Source organism: Papilio xuthus, unplaced genomic scaffold (assembly GCF_000836235.2).
Source record: "Papilio xuthus unplaced genomic scaffold, Pxut_1.1 DF824655.1, whole genome shotgun sequence".
NCBI lineage: Eukaryota > Metazoa > Arthropoda > Insecta > Lepidoptera > Papilionidae > Papilio > Papilio xuthus.
In genome coordinates, this window is record NW_013533994.1 from 5835578 (window position 1) to 5858281 (window position 22704).

The 22704-nt window shown below is 46.9% G+C and overlaps 3 protein-coding genes across 6 annotated transcripts; all 3 read left to right on the forward strand.

The window, feature by feature from the left end:
* The first annotated feature begins 3197 nt into the window (after positions 1–3197).
* Positions 3198–7075, forward strand: LOC106127587 (diamine acetyltransferase 2). Its single transcript, XM_013325706.1, has 3 exons — positions 3198–3315; positions 4946–4997; positions 5482–7075. The coding sequence occupies exons 1-3, from the start codon at positions 3229–3231 to the stop codon at positions 5895–5897; spliced, it is 555 nt and encodes a 184-aa protein (XP_013181160.1). The 5' UTR covers positions 3198–3228; the 3' UTR covers positions 5898–7075.
* A 1812-nt stretch (positions 7076–8887) lies between these two features.
* On the forward strand, positions 8888–14770 carry LOC106127470 (uncharacterized). The gene is made up of 12 exons (XM_013325549.1): positions 8888–9125; positions 9565–10667; positions 10863–11001; positions 11329–11649; positions 11860–12051; positions 12607–12778; positions 12888–13028; positions 13098–13290; positions 13372–13636; positions 13708–13885; positions 14023–14183; positions 14379–14770. The coding sequence occupies exons 1-12, from the start codon at positions 8888–8890 to the stop codon at positions 14768–14770; spliced, it is 3495 nt and encodes a 1164-aa protein (XP_013181003.1).
* Positions 14771–15973: 1203 nt separating this feature from the next.
* Positions 15974–20779, forward strand: DopEcR (G-protein coupled receptor DopEcR). Of its 4 annotated transcripts, none has more exons than XM_013326029.1 (3): positions 15974–16881; positions 16956–17224; positions 18785–20779. In XM_013326029.1, the coding sequence occupies exons 1-3, from the start codon at positions 16707–16709 to the stop codon at positions 19376–19378; spliced, it is 1038 nt and encodes a 345-aa protein (XP_013181483.1). In that variant the 5' UTR covers positions 15974–16706; the 3' UTR covers positions 19379–20779. The 4 variants fall into 4 exon arrangements, with proteins under 4 accessions (XP_013181483.1, XP_013181485.1, XP_013181484.1 ...); XM_013326031.1 differs by having other exon boundaries at positions 16956–17212; XM_013326030.1 differs by having other exon boundaries at positions 16968–17224.
* Positions 20780–22704: the final 1925 nt, after the last annotated feature.

The following is a 22704-nucleotide window of genomic DNA, read 5'->3' on the forward strand; positions in this document are numbered from 1 at the left end:
GATCTTATCGCGCCGGAAGCGTCGCGCCCCGCGTTGCACCATGCACATCCAAATTCATAACGTGAGTAGTGAACGAGGACTAACCTGAAACATGAGGACCAACGACAGCCGCCGAAGTCGCTCCCCTCGGAGAGTCTCACACATGCATCACGAGTTGTCAGTCGCGGTCACGCAGCCTCGCGGCCTCGCGGCCGGTGTCCCGTCGGACACTAGCACCTAGCACACCTGTGCCTGTCGGGCGACGGGCGACGGGCGACGGGCGCGGGTGGCAGGCGGCTGCCGGTCGCGGTCAACAGTCGCTAACAATAACAAGGAAGCGGGCAGCGCGGCGGCGGGCAGCGCGCGCGGCGGCCTACTGCGCCGCCACGACTTTCAGCGATTTCGCTTTATCTAATCGGTGTATGATAAAGCGCGGGGCCGTCTTACGTCGCGCCGCGCCCGTCCCGCCGCCGCCCCGCCGTCGCACCGGCGCTTTCGGAGCCGCCCGCATGCTGCCCGCGTGTCGCCACGGCCCCGGGACCGTCGCGGCCGCCCGACTCTTCTCGTTGGATATTTTTCAGTTGTTGACTAAACTCATGTACTGTACCGTAATTCTTAGCGTTACTAGGACATTTCTCGCTTACAAATTTGCAAACCTGTTAACTATGCGGCTGAGAACGTTACAACTCGGCGCAGTTCAACAATGGCCGGCGACATTCGTTTATGTTCGGCGAGTTGGTCTTCATTCATGAAAAACTTTGATAAAGCACTGCACTCACCGAAGTGGTAGTGGTCCTCCACGGTGGTCATGGTGCGCGCGGAGCCGAGCGCAGAGTGCGGCCCGCGCAGGCGGCGGCGGCGTGCTGCGGCAGCGAACGCGAGCGGCGCGCGGACTGCGACAGTCGCCCGCGCCCCGGCCCCGCCCCGCCGTCGCACACCGCGCTCGCTCCTGCCTCAGCCCAGCCTCTCGGCTGCTCACCTCGCACCGCTCACATCCACTGCGCTATCATTATTCATTACTCTCCCGCACTTATAGAATAGTGGGCACGCGCACGCGCAGTACCGGCCGCACGCGCAGCGTGGCTCTGAGCGACGCCCAGTGCTGCGCCTTCACGCCCTCGCCTCAACAACTATATACAAAAATACCTAGCTGTCGACCGCGACTCCGTCCGCGCGGGGTAAAAAAATAGTAGCTAATTCTCAGACCTACTGAATATGCATAAAAACGTGTCAAGCGTTTCGGAGGAGTATGATGACTAACATTATGACACGAGAAATTCATTTATGTATAAGATACTTAAAAGTCTACAACAATACCCCTTGCAAGCAAACACTACAGGATGGAAGCAAACAAACTGCTAAACGAGCTTAGTATAAACAAAGTTAACTCGAAAGATAAGTATTAGCTAAGAAGAGCGTAGAAGTGCATCTATACATGTCAGCCATTAACTTCCGTGAAGCATTTAGCGAGTCGTATGATGAATCTGAGCAACTTGGATTGTTTTTTGGTAAAAGTGTAAATACGCATGTTGGAGAACAAGTTGCTGTTGCGATGAACGTCTAAGTCGCGGAGGTTCGTGCACTTGGGCATGTCCTACCCACCCAACGTATAATATTTAGTAAACGCCATACGTTTTCGAGTATACTTAATTACGAAATACTTAGAGGGATTAAATCAAGTTTATTTGTGCCATCGTAATTCTCTAATCGAGACAGATCAGCCTGAAGTGATGTCATGACAAGTCAAGTGATGATATTCTGGCAAATATTTTCATGTCGTCAGCGAAACACAGTTGATTTGACAATGAAGACAGGAGCTAATGTCATTTTATGACGTAAATCACAAATAATGTTACCACACTAACTCTTGAAAAAGCTGCGAAAGTAAAGCTTCGTCTACATATGTCCATTGTCCATTAGGCACTTCGGCGCGCTCTAACACGGACGGACGGACGATTAGCGCGGAATGATAAGGTAATGGGAAGTGCACTTAACCAAATTTCAAACTGTTGAGACATAGCTATGCTGCCGTACTCAGGCAACAAAGGGTTGCGCGATGTCGGCCCGCCTTGCCAGCGCCTGCCGCTGCCGCCGCCGCCGCCCCCGCCTCTGATTATATAGTCATGAACATGAACATACCTGTTGGCAGCCGAAGACACCGAATTCAACAAATTATAAGTCATAAATATTTCAGTAAAACATCTAATTGACCTGAATGCATGCTCGTACATACATAGCACTCACGATCTGGATGAACTTCTCAGGCAAATGTCTTTCTTTCATATCCCACCACAGATGTTTACGTACACCATATACAAGGTTCTGTGCACACGTCTGTACTTTTCACACAACTGGGTAATGCCAATTACCACCTTTTGTTCCCCGTTCAGATATAAAACCTCTGTTTCTGTGATACCTCACTCTCTTTTCCTATTCGTTTATCTGTTTCTACCAAATCATAGTATGTGACATCAACTTTATTTCTCCATAGTTATTACAATTCCATACATCACCCCTGATTTTAAACATAGGGAACAGCGCATCGGGGATGTTCCATGAAATGTATGTCCCTTGTTGTGTATTATACTTACATAGCTGTCCTGCATTACTCAAAAAGTTGATTTCATTTATTTATTGTGTGTTGGCATCACAAACAACTCAGTCATGTTACATGTGAGCTGTGACCTATACAATAGAGGTCACTGTATATGACTGACACAAATTAATATGTCAATCACACGCTGTGTGTGTGCGTATATGTGTGTGTGCGTATATGTGTGTGTGTGTGTGTGTATGTTGTCGCACATTCATTTTGCTTTAGGAACACATAACGATACATTTGTTAATAAATGGTTAGAGATGTTCATTCAACAGAATAGGTGGCCTACTTAGCCCTTCAAATCCACTTTCCCTTCGCATCTTTTCATTACAAGGAAAGTGGGGCATTAAAACTAAAAAATAGGTTTCCGGCATTTAAAATCATCAATGAAATCGCGGAATTGCTTCTATTTAATGCTTGTCTTCTGTGTGCTCGTATAAGAGTTACATATAGTTAATGATTTATTCAAATAAATGATACGAGTAAATGCTGGTAATGCGCTACTTAAACTCTTCATGATACGTGTTCCTCGAACTTGTTCGAGTCGAATAAATACGTCCCCCGCCCCACCTAGAGGTGTAGTGACGTGACGTGGCGTGGCGTGACGTGGCGTGGCGTGGCAGGCGTTGTTTGCATCATTCGCATTCGCAATGTCGTCGGAGGTGTCGGCCGCGGGGCAGCTGGTGGTGCGTGACGGCCGGCGCGAGGACCTGCCCGCCGTGCATCGCATGATATACGTGAGATACACAAATTATTCAATATCTATTCATGTTAATGTAGATTGATTCATATTTCATTTGTTGTATATTAAAATACTAGTTGTCATGTGCAAGTTTCAGATCTGACATTGTTAAACGGTTAGGCGGCTAACGAGATGAAACAGGTGTCCTATTTCATAGTCTTGGTCGGCTAGTACCGGCTACAGCGACATCTCGTGTCCCACGCATTTACCGTCTTTGCATCAATTTCGAGGCCCGAACATATCATAGAGATGGTGACATTTTTGTCTGCGGGACAGAAGATGGCGCTGTTGCTAGTTGTTTTTATTTCATCAACTGGAAAAGTCCACTTTTCGAATTCAACGACACGAAGGAATTATTTCAATAATATACATTTACCTATATACCTTGTATTGCGAAATTGAGATCAAACTGTAAACAAAATCGTTCCACGTGCAAAAAGTAAGGTTCAACTGTAAAAATTTTTAAAATATATTTTTCCAAATGTAGCTTAAAAGTTTCGTGCTTCTGCTATCAAATTGTCAATTCATATTTTATTTTATTTATAGACACACTAACCGTCTATCTGAATTGACGGGCACATGGAGCGGGCATGTTTCAAACTAAATTATGACAGCTTGCTAGTGCCCTATGTCAACATCAAAAAATATTACGTTATTCTCTTTGTTCTTTGGCATTGTTATGTAATTTTTTATATCATTTTCTATGTTTAAGCTTGTTGCACTATTCGATTGCTTTCCTTCAAACAGCGAGTCTTTCTAAAGCGCCATCTGTCAAGTAACACTGAAAAGCACGTATCAAAATAATTCCGCTTTTAACCGATAGATGCCGGATGAAAGTTCCTACTTCCAGAAAATATAAGAAGTCCAACTCGGACATTTAATATTCAAATTACATTACAGGAACAAACGCAGACTGAAGGACATACAGACTGTTTATACATGTTTTTGTCTTTGATTGCAAAATTGTTTTTCTTTTATATTTTGATCGTTTAATTTCACAAAGTTGTGAAGTTCTTAGATATACTTATCTATTCCGCTGGATAAATTTGTAACATTACACCAGCTCATGTGTACCGAGCGACCGAGCGCTCCCGAACAATGTCAAATAAGGTCGAAATATCAGAAAAATAATCCATACTTCCTTACTAATATTATAAATGTGAAAGTAACTCTGTCTGTCTGTCTGTCTGCGTGTCCGCTTTTCACGAAAAACTATTGAACAGATTTAAATGATATTAGGTACACAGATAGTCTAGAACCCGGAAAATGTCAGGAATCTTTTTAACGCGAAAAAGGGATTTGTATGGAAGTGTCGTCATTTTTACAGATAGAAGCTTGAAACTTAGTTTTAGGCTGTTAATTTGATATCAATAATTATTACATTCAATGTTTGTAAAAATTTTACCCTTTAGGGGTGCAAAATAACAATAGGGGATGAAAATTTGTATAAGAATATGTAAGGTTTAAGACAATGTTTCGTAAGATTAATATGTTTTGTTGTTCTTCTTAATTATATTTAGTCCTGAGAAAGGACATAGGCTACTACGCGTAAAGAGGGTTTTAAATGATTGCCAAAAACTCCACTGCACACCAATAAATGTTTCTAATGTAATGTTTGGATGCAGGAGCTCGCGGCGTACGAAGGCATACCGGAGGGACCGCAGCTTAGCGTCGAAGGTGAGTCGTTACTAATGTCGCTGCCGACGGCTCGTTGAAACCCGTTTGAAAACGGGCTGGCGAGGCCGATAGAAAAATGTGATCCTTGTAGCGGCGCACTCACCCATAAGCACTTCTTACAAATATGAGCCTTATGTTATAAGTACAGTCATACAAATATTCTTTAGACATGACGACCTCCACGCCGTTTGATGCATCGCCAAAAAATATTGGCGTTTAACAACACATCCATCTTATGTTTGGTGGAATCCAGAGGGAATCATACAGGGCGCGTACACGGGCGTATTGACTCCACCTAATACGAGATAGTACTCGTTAGACATATTTATTGTATCAGACAATTTTAATGATTAACAGTAAAGTGACATTGAGATCGTTAACGATTGAACTACTCGTAATTGTGTGTATACAAATGATGGGTGCCTTCTGCGCCAACACTTTTGTCGCTGAACAGTAATGACACGCTCGGCCTGGCGGTGGACAGATCTAGCAGCGGACGGGTTCGACAGCCGGCCGCCGTGGTTCTTCCTGCTGGTCGCCGAGCTGGGGCACGAGGTAGTGGGCTACGCGCTCTGCAACCGCGCCTACTCAAGCTGGACGCGGCGCGCGCTCTACATCGAGGACCTGTACGTGGCGGAGGCGCGAAGACGCGCGGGCGTGGGGCGCACGCTACTGCGCGAGGTGTGCACGCGCGCGCTCGCCGCCGGCGTCACGCGCATAGACTGGCACGTGCTGGAGAGCAACCAGGCGGCGCGCACTCTGTACGCGCGAATGGGCGCACGCGACCTCTGCCGCAGCGAGGGCCGCCTGGCGCTGCGTCTGGATGCGGCGCGCATCCTGGCCGTGGCCGAGGGCAGCCTGCTGCCCCATCAGGAACCACCTTGTGAAGCGCCTTCATGACTCGCCTGTTCTTTGCACTTTGTATATCTTTCAACAATTATACAATAAATATTTAACATTGATTGTAAATACAAAGACATGCCTTCATACTTTTTGTGCCCCAGACTCGTCTACTTCATCCAGACGCAGTGTATGGTATCTAGGTTACTATTCAGAATTTAAAATAACTAGACTACGTTACACAGACTTACATTAAATTTCATCCAGATCCATACATTCGTTCTGTATATACCTTTCTAATAAACATTAATCCATCCATCAAATCTAACCTAAGATTTAGTTAAGATGATGAAAATCCCATTTGTCTTTTTTATGTAACTTCATATTTCTTTGTACTGATCAACTTTGGCGCCATCAATAGATTGTGAAGTTCTAGATCTCTCCAAAAGTTTTGATCAACCCCCGTGGTGCACACTCAGGTATGCCGGAAAAGGGCGCATTTCTTTATTTCACACTTGGCTTACTTTTGAAAATAACTCTTTTAGTTAAATATAAAAAGTTAAGTATTTAAACAGAGAAACTAAACTGGTTTTATAGAATATTACTAGCTGTCGCCCGCGACTCCGTCCGCGCGGGATTTAAAATAGATGTTGGCCGATTCTCAGACCTACTCAATATGCTCACAAAATTTCATGAGAATCGGCGGTTTCGGAGGACTATGGGAATGAATATTGTGACACGAGAATAATTTTAGTAACGATATAATGTATTATAAGGTACAAACTGAATATTATTTCTTTTTGTGTTCCCCGTCCCATAGCAAAGTCAATGGAGGGCATTGAAGCATCAGATTGAAGCGTATTCAAGGGTGAGTGAGCGCCTGCCTCCAGCCACCTGCCACCACAGCGCCAGGTCCGGCAGCGGCGGCGCGCATGCTCTGCTGTGTGTTTAGCTATTTATTGTGTGCTTTAGTGAAAATATGACACACATTTGATGGGTAAAACACAATGAAAATATGAATAACGTGGAAATCAAGGATGAGGAAATTAAGAAAATATTATACTTTAGGTGAATTTATATTGAAATGTTATAGAGTAAGCACAGACGACTAGTCATATAAAATCTGATCACACTAGCAGCCCCCGCTCCCGCCCCTAGCGCCTCGCCCATGTTTGGCCCCCAGGACTTCAGCCCGCAGCCCGCAGCCTACAACCGGCGCCGGGTGCAGTCGCGCCGCGCCCGCCGCGCCGTGCTGTCGCCTGCTTCGGTACGCTACGCAGTCCGCTCTATGCCCGCGACTCTCATCTTACGTCCGATCATAGAAAAACATTCTATTTATAAGTTGATTTTCATACTTTCGTTGCGCACATTTAAAAACATATTTAGAAATCTTCCAAATGTGTAATATTGTAAATATGAAATTGTAAAAAGATGCTACTAAACTAGGTAGGTAAATGATCGTAACGCGCGACAAACATCACCTGTAGCACCTGTAAACCTCGCTACTACTCCTCATATATATTATACAAAACAAGCAACATTTACGCGCTATAAATCAGTGTATCAGGTACATACATACATACATGTTACCAAATGTAACAATACTATAAATAACTTAATATTAATAGATTTGTATTAGTTTAGTGGTCGGCCGACTCAGAATCATGTTAAAAAAATTCGGCCTTCGTCAGGAGGGAATCCTGATCCAGTAAGGAACTATCAACAATCTATGAAATTTAGATAAATAAGAGATACATTGTTATAGTTTTCCCAAACCCAATATTCGTCGTTTCTGCAAAGTTTATCCTCTCGTAAAGACATGTCATATCTATACTAGTATAGTGTAACTAACACGACTTTCTTTTATATATATAAAGTTACACTATTTATAACTCAAGAACAGCTTTACCGATATGGCTGAAAATTGGTGAAGAGGTAGCTTAGAGCCGGGAGACGGACATGGGATACTATTTATTCATTTTTTTTCGAACTTATGCCTTGATTAGCTGCTTTTTATTTAACTTACTAATATTGTAAATGCGAATGTTTAGATGGATGTGATGTGATGGATCGGTGGGTGGGCTACACTGATTAAGTTTTTTTATATATCCACGTGGACGGAGTCGCGGGCGACAACTAGTGTTAATATAAAGAGAAACTATTTATATTTTTATACGTGACGAATAAACTCAAACAGAAATTAGATAAACTTATTGGAAAGTACATTATCACTGAGTTACATAGGCTATGTTTATTACTAGAATTTTTCTAATTTAATTCTAGTTATAAATATAGCTAAGTTGACAAGCCGTACCTAACTGATGTTCAGATCATTTTGTTTGAGAATAATTTACATTAAATTACTACAGGCAGCCAGCAGCCAGCAGCCAGCAGCCACTGGCAGCGGACAGAGTTATGTGCGGCCGAGAGCCGCGTTGGCGCGACGAGGTGCGCCACGCGGCCACATGCCGTCTGCGCCTGCGCCTGCGTCGTGACGCCGGCCGGCATGCGCGCGCCACAGCTTATGCTGGCGCTGCTGGTCGCAGCGGCTGCCCGCGCTCCCTCCGCACACCCCGCGCCGCCCGCGCCACCCGCTCTGCTCGTGCTGCGCTCAGCGTGCCCGGCGCGCGACCCAGCCTACTTCAGTACAGATGGACTTCGCGCGTATGCTCACGCCATCAACAAAAGTTTGCCTTGGCGGGAATTCAGTATTTTAAGCTATAATGGTGAGTCTAGCTATGTATAGCATTACAACAAGAGCTGCTTTGTAGCTACTAACCTAACCTAACAAACATTCATCAAAACATTCGCATTTATAATATTAATAAGATAATAAGAAGTAAAATAGACCCGAGCTCGTGTCGAGCATGCAACCCTTGTAAATGTATGTACCTACCTGTGTCACCACATTTGATTTTTATTTATTTGGGGTATTTGTAGAGACGTGTGGCGACGACTGGCGCACTTCAGTGGTGCAGGCCGTGGTGCGGGCTCTGGCGGGCGGCGGTGCGGTGTTGCTGGCGGGGCAGGCTGGTCGGGCTGTGTGCGCAATGCGGGAGCTGCGTCCCCCCGCTGCGCTGGCGCTGCCCGCCTCCTGCGCCGCGGCGCACGGCCTGGCCGCCGCCGTGGGCGCGCTAGCGTCGCATCTGCGCTGGCGGCGCGCGCTGCTGCCCCCGCACGCCGCCTGCGCGCACCTCGCGCCATTTGTAGCGCACGAGCTGACGGAGGCCGGCCTTTACGTCAGTCGAAATCCGCTTTCACGGCTGGAAACCGGCAAACGTCATCAGGGTAATCTATTATTATATTTGTAGAGATGACAGTCGTCACCAAAAACAATTGTCCCGATAATTGACTGCGTAGACATCAACGTAGCCCTCAGATCTTTGTGCTCCTGCCACTATAGACGAATTCCTTCTTCATTCAATGGATACAAAATCGGTGTCATTGTTTTAATGTCGTATGCCATGGTAATATTTATGGCATGGCAGTTATTATGAGGAAAGAATTGCATGTGACAAGGAAAACTTTTAATATGGTAGGAAGGGTATACGGAAGAGGTATATTGGTAAGATAGAGTGGCCGTAGTAGGAAGGAATGAATGGGTTGCGTGAAAGTAGACGTGAATAACAACGACGTAACGAATGATATGATAGAAGATAGATCGATCTAAAGAAGGATATCTGATGCGTCGACTCGACATCTAACTGAATACGTTTATAAATTGCAGTGATAATATTATGTTCATCTGAGACGGGGAGCGTGAGGGGTGCCGCAAGGCTGCAGGTGGCCCGCGCGCGCGCCGGCACTGCCATCTTGCTGCTCCGACTGGCGCCGGACGCCTGGCCTGACGTCATCGCGCCGGACGCCGGTCCTGATGTCACCGTACCGGACGTCATCGCGCCGAAAGCCGGTCGCGAAGACGCCGCGCCGGACGCGGCCACTCCGGACGCCGGACTCGACGGCCCCGCTTCGGACGTTCCGCACTTTATTACAGATATGAAAGCTTTATATTATGAATATAGACAGTTACCTCGACCTACTAATATAAGTGTTCGAACAGGTAACACGAATACGTCACTAACTAAATCGAGAATTAATTTCGAACGACACGAAATTACTTCAAATCTACAAAGCAAATTCTTGAACTACACAAAAAAACATTTCCAAAAATATTCATCTGCGAGAGGTCGTCGCGGGGCTCGCCGCACTCTGCTCCTCAGCGACGAGCCTCCGGGCGGGAGGGCGCACGCCGACGTGTACGCGGAGGTGTTGCGCGCCATCGAGCGGCACGCGGAGGAGGCGAGGACGGGCGTCGAGATCGCGCACAACGACTATTTTCTGTACGAGGAAACGATCGAGCAGAATCTCGGATGGCTCCCGATCGGGAAACTGGTCACCGCCTCGGTGCGGCCGCCGGACGGTCGAGATCAGTGGGTGACGTACGTCGACATCGTCGACCCCGCCGGCGAGTTCCGGCGGTGGGTCGCGGCGGCGGCGGCGACCGGACACCGCGGCGAGGGGGCGACGGCCGCGGGGGCTCGGGTGATGTGGGTCGCGGTGGCGGGGGGCACGGCGCTGCTGGCGCTGACGGCTGCGGGCGCGCTGTGCTGGCGCCGCGCCCGCGTTCGCCGGTGGACGCGGCCGGCGCCCGTGCTATCGGCGGCGGACTTCTCATTTCCGGCGGAGGAGCGGCGCGTCGGCGAGGGCATGGAGAGTATGGCGAGCTGGCTGCAGCGGCTGCCGGGGTGCGGCGCCCCGCTCCCCGCCGCGCCCTCCTCCTCCTCGTGCAGCGTGACACGTCTCGCACCGGACAGTCGCACTCTGTACAAGGTACGGATCCCCTGGCCTTCCACAGCAGCAGAGTTTCAGTTGCGTTCTTTTCCAGCGTAAAATTATTTGTGTTACAATAATTTTTGGTTTTCATAACAGTCGTCTCCGTCAGTTAATGGTGAGCGAGATAAAAACTGCCTTAGGAAGCAGCAAGGCTCACTGAGAATGTACTGAGATGTGAGTGTAAATGTTCAGGGCGAGCCGGTGCACGTGCGGCCGGTGGGGGTTGGCGCGGGGGGCGTGGGCGGGACGGGCGGTGCGTTGCGCCGGCGCGCCGCCGACCTGCTGCTGGTGTTGCAGGCGCTACGTCATGACAACGTCAATCCCTTCATAGGTACTCACCAGCGCAACTCGCACATCCTGTGTCCTTTTAGACTATGTTCTACATCTATGCCAAATTTCAGCAAGGTTCGTTTATCCGTTCTGGATATACTTCATAACAAACATCCCGATTTAGAAAAGCGTGAAATTTCATGTGTTAGAGATGCTATGTTTTTTATCTGTGCTATATTTCAATATGATATGAACCGTTACGAAGTTATCGAGTTATCGCAATAAATCGAATGATGTAAGACTGTCGACTCGTTACTCGTTATCGAGTCGCCGTCGAGTAGATGTCGAGTCGATAGTTCGTGCGGCCGGTGGCGCGCGGTGGGCGTAGGTTGGCTAGCGGAGGCGCGGGGCGTGCGGAGCGTGCGTGGCGCGCGCGGTGCGCTGGTGTTCGCGGCGTGCGCGCGCGGCTCGCTGGAAGACGTGCTGGTGGCGGACGACATCCGGCTGGATTGGACGTTCCGGCTATCCCTGCTGACGGACTTGGTGCGCGGCATGCGCTACCTGCACGCGTCACCGCTGCGCGTGCACGGCCGCCTCTCGTCGCGCAACTGCGTCGTGGACGCGCGGTGGGTTCTGCGAGTCACCGACTACGGCGTGCCGGCGTTCGCACACGCGCAGACCCTGCCGCTACCGACGCGTTCCGCAAGAGGTGCGCACCGCAAAAATACTATTCGACGGTATCGTTTTAGACGCATGAAAGAGTCTTTGCAAGTAAATATTGGTGAAAATATTATTCTATTTAATAACAAGAAGTCTGTACTTGCAAGAATTTAAACAAAATAAATCACTAAGCACGAGTAGTTTGTGTAACGAAGTAATTGTGGGATGACGCGTGTTGACGCAAGCGCGTTTGTGGCAGACCTGCTGTGGACAGCGCCCGAGCTGCTGCGCGCCGCGGGGCACGGGGGGCACGCGGGTCACGGGGCGCATGCGGGGCACGGGGCGCACGAGGGGGGCACCCAGGCCGGAGATGTATTCTCCTTCGCGATCATCATGCAGGAAGTGATCGTGCGTGGCGAGCCCTACTGCATGCTGCAGCTGGCGCCCGAAGGTCTGATCCGCTCTTCCGTCACAATTTTTTTCTTATCATTACATGTCCTAGGGACTCCTTTTATTAACATATTTTAGTTAATTATTCGGTTTTTTTTTTTTTTTTAATTTTATTTTATATCATAGATTTAAGAGTTTATGTATTCATAGAAATAAGGATGTAAATAAATATTTTAATAGTTTAATAAATTCGTTACATATTCTTACAATTAAAAAAAAAAATTACATGTCCTATGTCAAGAGAAAAAGTTGCCAATTGCAAATTACTATTTACCTAGTCGACCTCGGCCAAGAAGGTAATCGTATACGTAAAATATTATAAATACAACTAAAACTAATGTACTTAAGTACACTGCAATATATTCATAAGAGAGACTGGTAACGGAGATCTTTCTTACTAAAGAATGAGAACGGGTCTCGGCCGATGTAAAGATTGCGGTGGTCGAGGATATTGTACCCGAGCCGGCAGGAGTGCGTAAGGCGTGCGGTCTGACTCATATTTGTCTCAGAAATCATCGTACTTGAGTCCCTACAAGATGTTTTGACACGTTTGCAGAGATCGTGGAGAAGCTGCGCCGCGGGCCGCCGCTAGTGCGGCCGTCGGTGTCGCTGGGTGCGGCGCCGCCCGACGCCGTGCGTGCCATGCGCCAGTGCTGGGCGGAGGCGCCGGCGATGCGACCCGACTTCGCGCGCCTCTACCACATGTTCCGGCACATGCACCGCGGCCGGTCTGCACATCGTGAACAACCTGTCTTCCCGATATTTTTTTGAAATAAAAAAAGTTATGCGGGATACGGGAAGGCGGTGTCAACCTCAATTACTCAAATAAATTTACAGGAAGATCAACATAGTCGACTCCATGTTCGAGATGCTGGAGAAGTACAGCAATAATTTAGAAGAACTTATCAAAGAAAGAACGGAACAGTTGGATGTGGAGAAAAAGAAAACCGAACAACTTCTAAACAGAATGCTGCCGAGGTAAGAGCGGTAGGAGGCGTGAGATTGTCGTCGGCCGAGACAGTCGTTGAAAGACAGCGCTCTGCACAGGCCGGTGGCGGAGCGTCTGGTGCTGGGGCTGCGAGTACCGCCCGAGGAGTTCGAGGAGGTGACCATCTACTTCAGTGACATCGTGGGCTTCACGGCGCTGGCGGCGCGCAGCACGCCCGTGCAGGTCGTCGACCTCCTCAACGACCTCTACTCCTCATTCGACGCCGCCATCGAGCGCTACGGCGTATACAAGGTCAAAATATCACCCTATAAAATCGCTTCACACCATTATCCTTGGAGAGAGCGGTAGACTGGAATCTAAGTGCGTCCCCAGGTGGAGACGATCGGCGACGCGTACATGGTAGTGGGCGGGTTGCCGGAGCGCGCGCGCGACCACGCCGAGCGCGTGGCCAGCATGGCGTTGCGCCTGTTGCATCTGGCGGGCCGCTTCCGCATCCGCCACCTGCCCGACGCGCCGCTACACTTGCGCAGCGGGCTGCACTCGGGGCCCTGCTGCGCCGCCGTCGTCGGCCTCACCATGCCGCGCTACTGCCTCTTCGGCGACACCGTCAATACCGCCTCGCGCATGGAGTCCACTGGTAGGGCGGGTGCTAGAGCACGCGGGGCGGGAGGTGCGCTCTTGTTGAGCGCAGTTTGCGCGTGTACGCAGGTGCGGCGTGGCGCGTGCAGGTGTCGGCGGCGACGGCGGCCCGGCTGGCGGCGGCCGGGGGCTATCGGCTGCGCTCGCGGGGCCTGCGCCAAGTCAAGGGCAAGGGCGCCATGCACACGTACTGGCTGCTAGGCAAGGACGGCTTCGAAGACCCGCTGCCGACCCCGCCGCCCCTACAGTTATTGCTTTTCTTCATATTCACCTTAATTTTTCTCGAAGCTGCATGGACGTGGACGAAAGTTTGAATTCATCTTCTTATTAAGTAAATACTTAAATATAACGTTACATAAAGCGAACTATGCGAAACTTTGTCAGATCTGAAGAGGTGTTGTTCGAGTCCGAGGACGAGACCGCGGCCGAGGGCGGGGGCGGGGGTGGGGGTGGTGGCGTCGCAGCATCCGCGCCCCCCGCCCCCCGCCCGCCCCGCCCCTGCCCCCGCCGCCGTGCACTTTCCGACGCCGAGGAGGACTACTTGAGTAGGTGGAATTACAATTCATCGAAATTACTTATCACTATCATCATCTTGCTCGGCTTGTCGCCCGCTGGCGTTGTTTGTGCCTAATTTTCTTTACGGCGCATTGTGCGTCGGACAGGAGTCGCGTAACACTCGCACTGCGGTGACTCGTACCACGTTTAACAAGTTTAAAACAGTAAATGTTGTGCATGTACAGCGGTGGCGGCCGCCTGCGCCCCGCGACCCGAACGGGCGGCATGGGCGCGCTCGGGCGCCGTATCCGCCGACAGCAGCCCGCCGCGCGCCGCGCCCGCCGCGGGTCCCGCGCACGCCCGCTACAGGTGCGGTTCCCCGACCCCCAACGTCGACTGCACGGTATACTTTCTGCAACACAAATTTGACGACAGGTGCTTGTCGAGCAGCACGCGCACCCTGCGTCGCCAGTGGTCGCTGGAGCGCGGCGACGTGCAGGTGGCCAGAGCGGCGCGCACCGAGCCGCTCGCCGAGCTGTTCGCCGAGCCGCTGGCGCTGCGCGTGCCCCCACCGACGCGTCCCCTGGCTCGCTACCGCACGCGCCCCTCGGCACCTGACGAGTCGCGCCTCTCCTAGCGCTATACCTTCCTCACCATTTTCCTTATTACAATGACAATAATTTTAGTAGCTGTATCTAGCAGCCGAGCAGCCGAGCAGCCGAGCAGCCGAGCAGCCGAGCAGCCGAGCAGCCGAGTGGCCGGCGCCCTGCGACTTGCGCTCCGCATCGCGCGCCCTGAGCTGTGCGCCTTTAAGTCCTCTTCCGGTGATTTTGTGGTAGCAAACGAATTACCTAGTCAAATTACTTTGTATCGCGACCTCTCAATGTAACATTTACCTCGAGTATTTGGTGTATTTTTGAAACTTTTCAACAATAATAAATATCTTGTAAATTCAAACGGCGTTTAATTTAGCAGCGGAAGGTCCGCGCGCTACGCACATTACTTCTAAACAATATTTACTAATACCGATTTTTTGGTGTTGGATTGGAATCCTGACATTCATTCGACTATTGTAGTGAACCATGCACTAATAAGCCTCGACCTTGTTTCCGAGTGACATTTTACTTTTTCGAAGAAAAAATTAACTCACATTTTTAGCATTAAAACTAAAAATTTTAATTGCCAAAGTTTATGGACGTATATGAAGACCCGAGTGACAAAGTATAAGACGTTTGAAGCAAGTAATACTTAAGTTTAGGAGATGGTATTGTACATGATTTAATCCATCCGTATTTGTAGCACCCACGCCTGTAACCCAAAAGGGAAGGTAGAAGGTACGATTTTCCCTTTGGCGCGCTGCTAGAAAACCACACTACTTGTACACCCGCACATGTACGTAGACAAGCTCGTCGGCTATAGGTCGCAGTTTTACTTAATATAATGTCTTATTACAACCGTTTACCCGAATACCAGCAACTTAGTTTAACCGATCACCTCTTGTCTTCGGCGTGTCACAGGGATTGAATTTGCCTTAAATTACTAAATAAATCCATCATACTAAATATTTTAGTTAGCGGACCCGTATAATTTTCTTGTCAATGCGCATGTCGTCAATCTCAGAGGACGGTATCGATTGCTCTAGTACTGAGGACGACGGGGCGCGGAGCGGGGCGGCGCAGAGCGGGGCGGCGGGCCCGAGTGCGGCCGCCCTTGGCCTTGACTGCTAAACCCTCGCTACCGGCAGCCGCCGCCGCTCCGCGCAGGCGCGCCCCCAGCGCGCCCCCAGCGCTGCGCCGAGCCCTGCCGCCGCGCGCCGCTATAACAGTCGTCCTCATTTGGCGCTCAATGAATAGCGACTACTCCATATCCTAATAAAAATATAAATATTTTAGCTTAATTCAAGGTAGATGGCTTCGTTAACTAAGATAATGTTAAATTTTAGCTGGTTTTGTGCATGTTTAAAATATGAATAGAGAATGTTATTAACCAAAGGTTACATAAGGGCGCGGGGTGAGGTCGCGGGGGAGGTCGCGGGGACTGTTCCGTTTGTGTTTCTTCATGAGTGTGAGCTCCAGTTACTTTTGGCGTTGTTTCGATAGTAAAACAAACGTGGGATTTTGTTACGTGCGCTGCAAATTTTGTAGTTATACCCAAATTAGATTAAGAATCTAATCATTTTAAGCGAAGGTAAAGGTTCCAAGGCACGAATGCGCATAACCGGTTGCGACCATTTTATTACTGTTCCCTAAAGTGAAGCAACGGGCACTCCTTGAGGTGCCAATGAGTTATCAGAGACAGTTAAAGGTGTGTTCGCGTGATGTCAAACTAACAAAAACGCTGCAAGGAGTTGAGTCAGAGTAGTTTTGAGCCGCGGGTGTAACGAGTGCGGATGCAAACCAATTTATAGAATTTTGGATGTATGATGAGATCGAACGAAAAACTCCGGAACGACTTAACCGATTCAAGTATAGTTTCATTGAAGTAATATAGTCAGCATCATTTAAAATTTAAAATTCTAGTAGTTTTGAAGTGAATCTCAGCGCAGCGGGGCACTGGGCGCGGGGCACGGGGCGATGCCGGCGCGGCTGGGTGGCGCGGGCGCGGGTTCGGCGGCCGCAGACGTGAGCGTGGCAGACTCCCCGCTGGCCTCGCTGGAGTCGCTGACGCAAGCCGCCGTCATCGCCGTAGTGGGCATCGCCATCGTCATCTCCAACTTGCTCATCATAGCTGCCTTCCTCAACTTCAAAGGTAACCCCGTTAGCTGTAGATATGAGAGAGTAGAGGCTGGTGTGAGTTGTGAGGCGTGACACGTAAGGCACTAGTGGTGTGCGCAGGGCTGGCACACGAGGTGATCAACTACTACCTGCTGTCGCTGGCCGTGGCGGACCTGCTGTGCGGGCTGCTCGTGGTGCCGCTGTCGGTGCACGCGGCGGCGGTGGGCCGCTGGGTGTTCGGCGGGCTGGTGTGTCGGCTGACCGGCTACATCGAGGTCACGCTCTGGTCCGTCTCCGTCTACACCTTCATGTGGATATCTGTGGACCGCTACCTAGCGGTCCGGAAACCGCTCCGATATGAGACGGTTAGTCTGACGGTAGCTATCTTTTTTATACTTCTTTACTTAGAATATGGTCCACCGCGACTGCTCGACCGCCGCAGTTGTCTACTTCTTACGAGGTTAATACGTTTCTGTCGACTACATTAGCGGCCTAGAGTACCTAGCGTCATCGACAGCGCCATTGCTTCATTATATATACCATTGAGAAACAGAATACTCAGTTCATTAGGCAAGATAAGGCTGAGCGCTCACAATCCGAATTCAACCGGTGCTTTTTGAAGCAAATTTTGTGGTCTGGTGTCACCGACACCGGTCGATTTCATCTAGGTAAATCATTAATATTATTATGTACAGTAGTATAAAATTGCGTTATTTATGAGCGATTATTGTACATACGGTGCGTCTTGAAACCTGCGGACGAGAACCGGAGCCGCAGCGGTTAAAGTCTAAATAATAAAAAAGTTAAACGCAGTACCGTTAGCATATTAAAATGTAAACTTGATAAAACAAGCAGGATTGTGTGTGCCTAGCCTAAGGGCGCGTTCAGATGTTGGCAAGAGAATACGGCATGTGTGAACGCACGAAAAGTTTATGTCGCCGGCGCTCATGTGCGGCTCACAACATAACATTATTAGATTGCTTAGTCAACTCGTCAATATAATAAAATATTACTTTTATTACATTGAAGAGTTGAGTTTGAGTAATTGTCGACTAAGCGACATCGATGTTAATCTGCTATGTTGCTTACCTACAACTGTTTGTAAATGAAAATATTCGAGTAGTTATATTTTATAATAACGATACATTGAGCAACGGCGACACAAAACTTTTAGTTGTAAAGAAAAAAATATTCTATTATCGCAAATTTACTTTGTGTGGATTATTTGTTGTGCGATATAACATGAGCGATATATCAGTTAGGCAGTTAGCAGCGGTAGATGGACATGCGGCCGGTGGCCGGCTAGCGGCTAGCGGCTAGCGGCTAGACTAGCGCTGCGCCGCGCCGCGCCGCGTTGTTCGTTGACAATGTTATAAAGAAATGATAAGATTTACCTAACCATACCTCTTTTTCCAATGACTATGCTTCATTTGCATGTACCCCTTTTATATCTTATTAATTGCAGGTTATTCTATAATATAATACTAGAGAAGGAAAGCACCTGAACCAGATAGTTACGTTACTTGTTAAGTGAATTTCTTCTCTTTAATGTGATTGTTTAATGTTTATTTAACCATCGAAATAAATATTCTGTTAGCTTTTTCACGTTGAATAAGAAACATGTATCGCATGAATTAGGTAGGCTTTTGATTTATACAAATATAATAACAATAAATACTGTCATTAGAAATGTATATTACATATTTACATTACTCAAGTACTTAGGCTGAGGCATGTTTCAACTCGTAATCGTGTGTTTATCATTCAAAATTATGTCATCGGAAAATGTTGCCAACAATTACTTAAGTAAAATTTGAAAATTGGCGAAACGAATTAACGCAAGGAAAAACAGACGATATAGCGTAGAGTTTAGTTTGCACGAGGTAGTATTCCTTTCCTTTGAGCCCGATGCGGGCCTCACACATACTCTGCGGCAGGTACAAACGCGCACGCGCAGCCAATGCTGGATGGTGTTTACGTGGATCTCGGCTGCCATGCTGTGCTGCCCGCCGCTGCTCGGCTACAAGAAGGAGGCTAACTACGACGCGCGCACCTTCATCTGCATGCTGGACTGGGCGTCGACGTACGCGTACACCGCGACCTTGGGCATCCTCGTTCTGGGGCCGAGCCTCATTTCCATCGTTTACAACTACTACTACATATTTGCGATGCGGCGCAAACTCAACAGCGGCGCGCCCATGCACGACAAGGAGTACGCGACCGCCCTGGCGGAGAACCTCGCTAACCCTAGTCACTGCATGAGCTTCTTGCTGGTCGCCGCCTTCTGGCTCTCCTGGATCCCCTACTTCGCCCTTCAGATCTACGAGTACTTCACGGCGCCGGTGGTTAAAGTGCCCATGTTGCATTTCGGCGTCGTCTGGTTGGGGATTCTCAATTCTTTTTGGAAAATCGTGATACTGATAACGTTCAGTCCGCAGTTCAGACTGGCGCTCAGGATCCTGTGCCTTACCTGCTGCCGCGCCAAGAGCCGCCTACAGGCGGAGCTCATCGGCATGGATAACGACGACTGAACGCTATAGCTTTTGCCTCGTTGTCAGGTCTACGGTGGGGTTGTCGGCCGCTGGCCGCTGGCCGCCTCAAACAAACGTTCTCCTTTACTAAATGTTGTAATAAATAAAATAAAATAAAACTAAATGTTAGTAGCAGTGCGAATTCCATTAAGTATAAACAATGTACGTAATTCATAGTTATTTTTAAACTGTTTTAAGACAGAAGAAGACTTAACACGCTACAAAGATAGGCATTTTTTCTTTAAGCGGAGAATTTCCGCGTCACTAACGTACGTTTACCAAAGTATTTGTATTCGTTTTTGCATATGTATTATACATATATGTAGGTACTTTCTCCGCGTGTAGTTAAATATTAGAGCGTATCTTCAGTCCGCAAAATATATAACGTAACATAAAGTAACATTTTGTAATTATAATATTTGTAAATAAAATTAAATAAAGTTTAATATTAGATGTAGAATGTTCATATTGTAGAAGTTATTTGAAAATAGCGAAAAAACCTTTGAGATCACTGTGTGCCACACTTCAGCGAGATCCGTTTGCTCCAACATGTATTTGAAATAAATTAAGACCACGTAATTTTTGGATTTACATCATAACTACTCGTATGTTGGTAAACTTAGGAGTTCGTAGTTTTACAATAATACATATACGTAAGAGTAAAATTATATGACGAAATGAAATTGTATAAAAATGATGATATTTAATTTGTTTGTACATATCTACTTATTGCCCTTATGTTTGATGCTTATTCATTGTCATCATCATCGGCACTGTTAGTGTAAAATGTAAATGTTGCAATAATGATGAGTTCATATCGTTTTCAATATCGTAACTGTAAGTTTTGTACTTTATTTTATGTATTTACCTTAAGTCAAGTTTAGTCACTTTCGTTGTCGGTCTTCTATCTCCAAACTTATATAATCGATTAACTTCACGCTCGTCTTGACACGATAATCGCAAAATGTAGTTAAATAGTTTTATGTCAAGAACACTTTGAAACAGACCAAAACAACGAGAGTGCACTTATAATTTAGTTGTAAAATGGTGCGCAGTTTAATTTATCTAAATACGAGGTGCAACGCAATTTTTCTGTAAGTGGAACACCTCGAATGACGGCAATAGTACAACTTTAATATTATTGTATGAACGCACATCTTCTAGTGTACTAGTACGTGTGTATGTATTTGCAATAGTGTCGCGAGGCTCGACTGCGGCCGCCGCATCTCACTTCCGCATTCGCATGGGCGTTTCTTTACACCGAATTTGTAAATCTGTTTAGTTAACGTTAGTTATAGCACTTGTACATAGAACAACATTGCCTTGTGTATGAAGCAATTTCCATAAATTTGGATTGTTATTGTAATTGTGTATTATTTATGTTATATTGTTCACTTTACAACAGAACTATTCTATTAAATATCAACTACCATTTAAAAATAACGCCGACATTTTAATAATAAAATATATAATTTTAAAATTTGACTGGTGAATGATTTCTACCCCTTTTGTAAACATTTGTAGTATTTGTAGGGATCCGATTACGTTACTATTATATGAACGTTTCGAATCTCGCTATGTACCAATGTGGTTTTCCATTACCGATTTACATATGTACTACATTCATCCGACGTTCTTACGGTGAAGGAAAACATCGTGATGAGTCAAAGATATGTGTGAAGTCAACCCGCACTTGGCCAATGTGATTGACTATGGCCTAGTCACCCTTAACTTAGGGTAGAGAGGTGATGACTTTTGAAGTAATTTTGAGTTTTTTCTTAATTAATAGCCAAAAGCTTTATCTTATACAGTCTCACGTCATGTGAAAAACATTTAAAATCTAAAAAAAAACTTAATCGATTTTACTTAATCCATATCCATAGTGTGTCTATTTAAGTTACATTGGTTTGACAATTGACTAGACATGGTGGAGGAAAGTAGATTAGGAATTTTTTCGATTTTCGATAGTTGTTCTCATAGAACTTGCAATCGAACATTTGTGATTATTATTTTGGAATTACAATATTGTAATTAAAATTTTGTTAATATAAATAAAATTGTTTCTTTCTCTGCCTTCTTTATCCTTCATAACTACATTAAGAAAGAAGACATTAAACCAAAAATTGCGGTGTTCACGAACAAAAAAGATTTTTTAAAATTAATTAAGCGATACATTGACAAAAAACTAATAAATTATAAATGATTAAATACCTAATTATATCAGACATTTGTTCGATCTCGTTAGTTGACAGTTACTAGTTGAGCGCGGAGGTTCGACAATATGATAACCGTCCATTTAGTATCATATTAAACGTCATACAAAATTAATTCGATATTTTATAGGCGTTACTCGTCAAACCAATCTATCTTAAATAAGCACAATATCGCGGCTAGTTCTGTCTGAAAGTAATAGACATCTTCATTCCTACGAAGCATTCTAAATGGCATCAAAGAAAACCTGACGTGACAACCAAAGTCCTAGTCCAGTCCCTCAGTCCTGCAGCAGTCCACGGGAAGAGGAACTCGATGTCACGGAGGATATGTACCCTCCTCTGTACGTTTAACTTAACTTAATCTATGGGCAGCGGTTACACAAACTAAAATAATAGAACCAAGTATAAAAAAAACATTTATTTCCAATCCAGTTCCAGTTCCAGTTCCAGTTCCAGTGTACGCTTATTATACTATTTCTATAATACATATTTAATTTAAATAAAACAAGCTATAGTTTAACTTAAAATTAAATCAAATACAATTTTACGTTAAAGTCGCGCGGCACGAGGGGGCACGCGGGGGGCACGAGGGGGGCACTAGGGGGCACGAGGGGGGCACCAGGGGGCACTGGGGGGCACGAGGCACAAGTACTACTAACAACTATGTACATTTACTTTGTCCGAGTGTAACAAGAAGCACTGACATTGTACATCACATTTACACTAACTTGTGTCCACATTGTTTGCACTCACTGTGTCTGATCACCGCCCTCTCTCCGCCCCCACACACCCCCACACAACTCCCGTCCGGCGCACGCGCTTCTACCAACCCCTGAAGTTGATGACGCACTCGAAAACGCTGAAATTTTCAACAATTTTATATTATCGCAGTCATCTCCTTTTTTACTCTCACTCTTACAACAAAATGAACATCTTTCTGTTTCCGAGGGGTTAAGAAATAAGAAGGAAATTGTGATAAATGTGAAGATAAGTGATCGCGAGAGAACTGTACTGTACTGTACTGTACTGACTCTCACACAAGTTGCGTGTAGTACACAGTACAGCGCACATTGCTGCGGTACACTTTACCTTGTTCGCTTACGTCACGGGGGG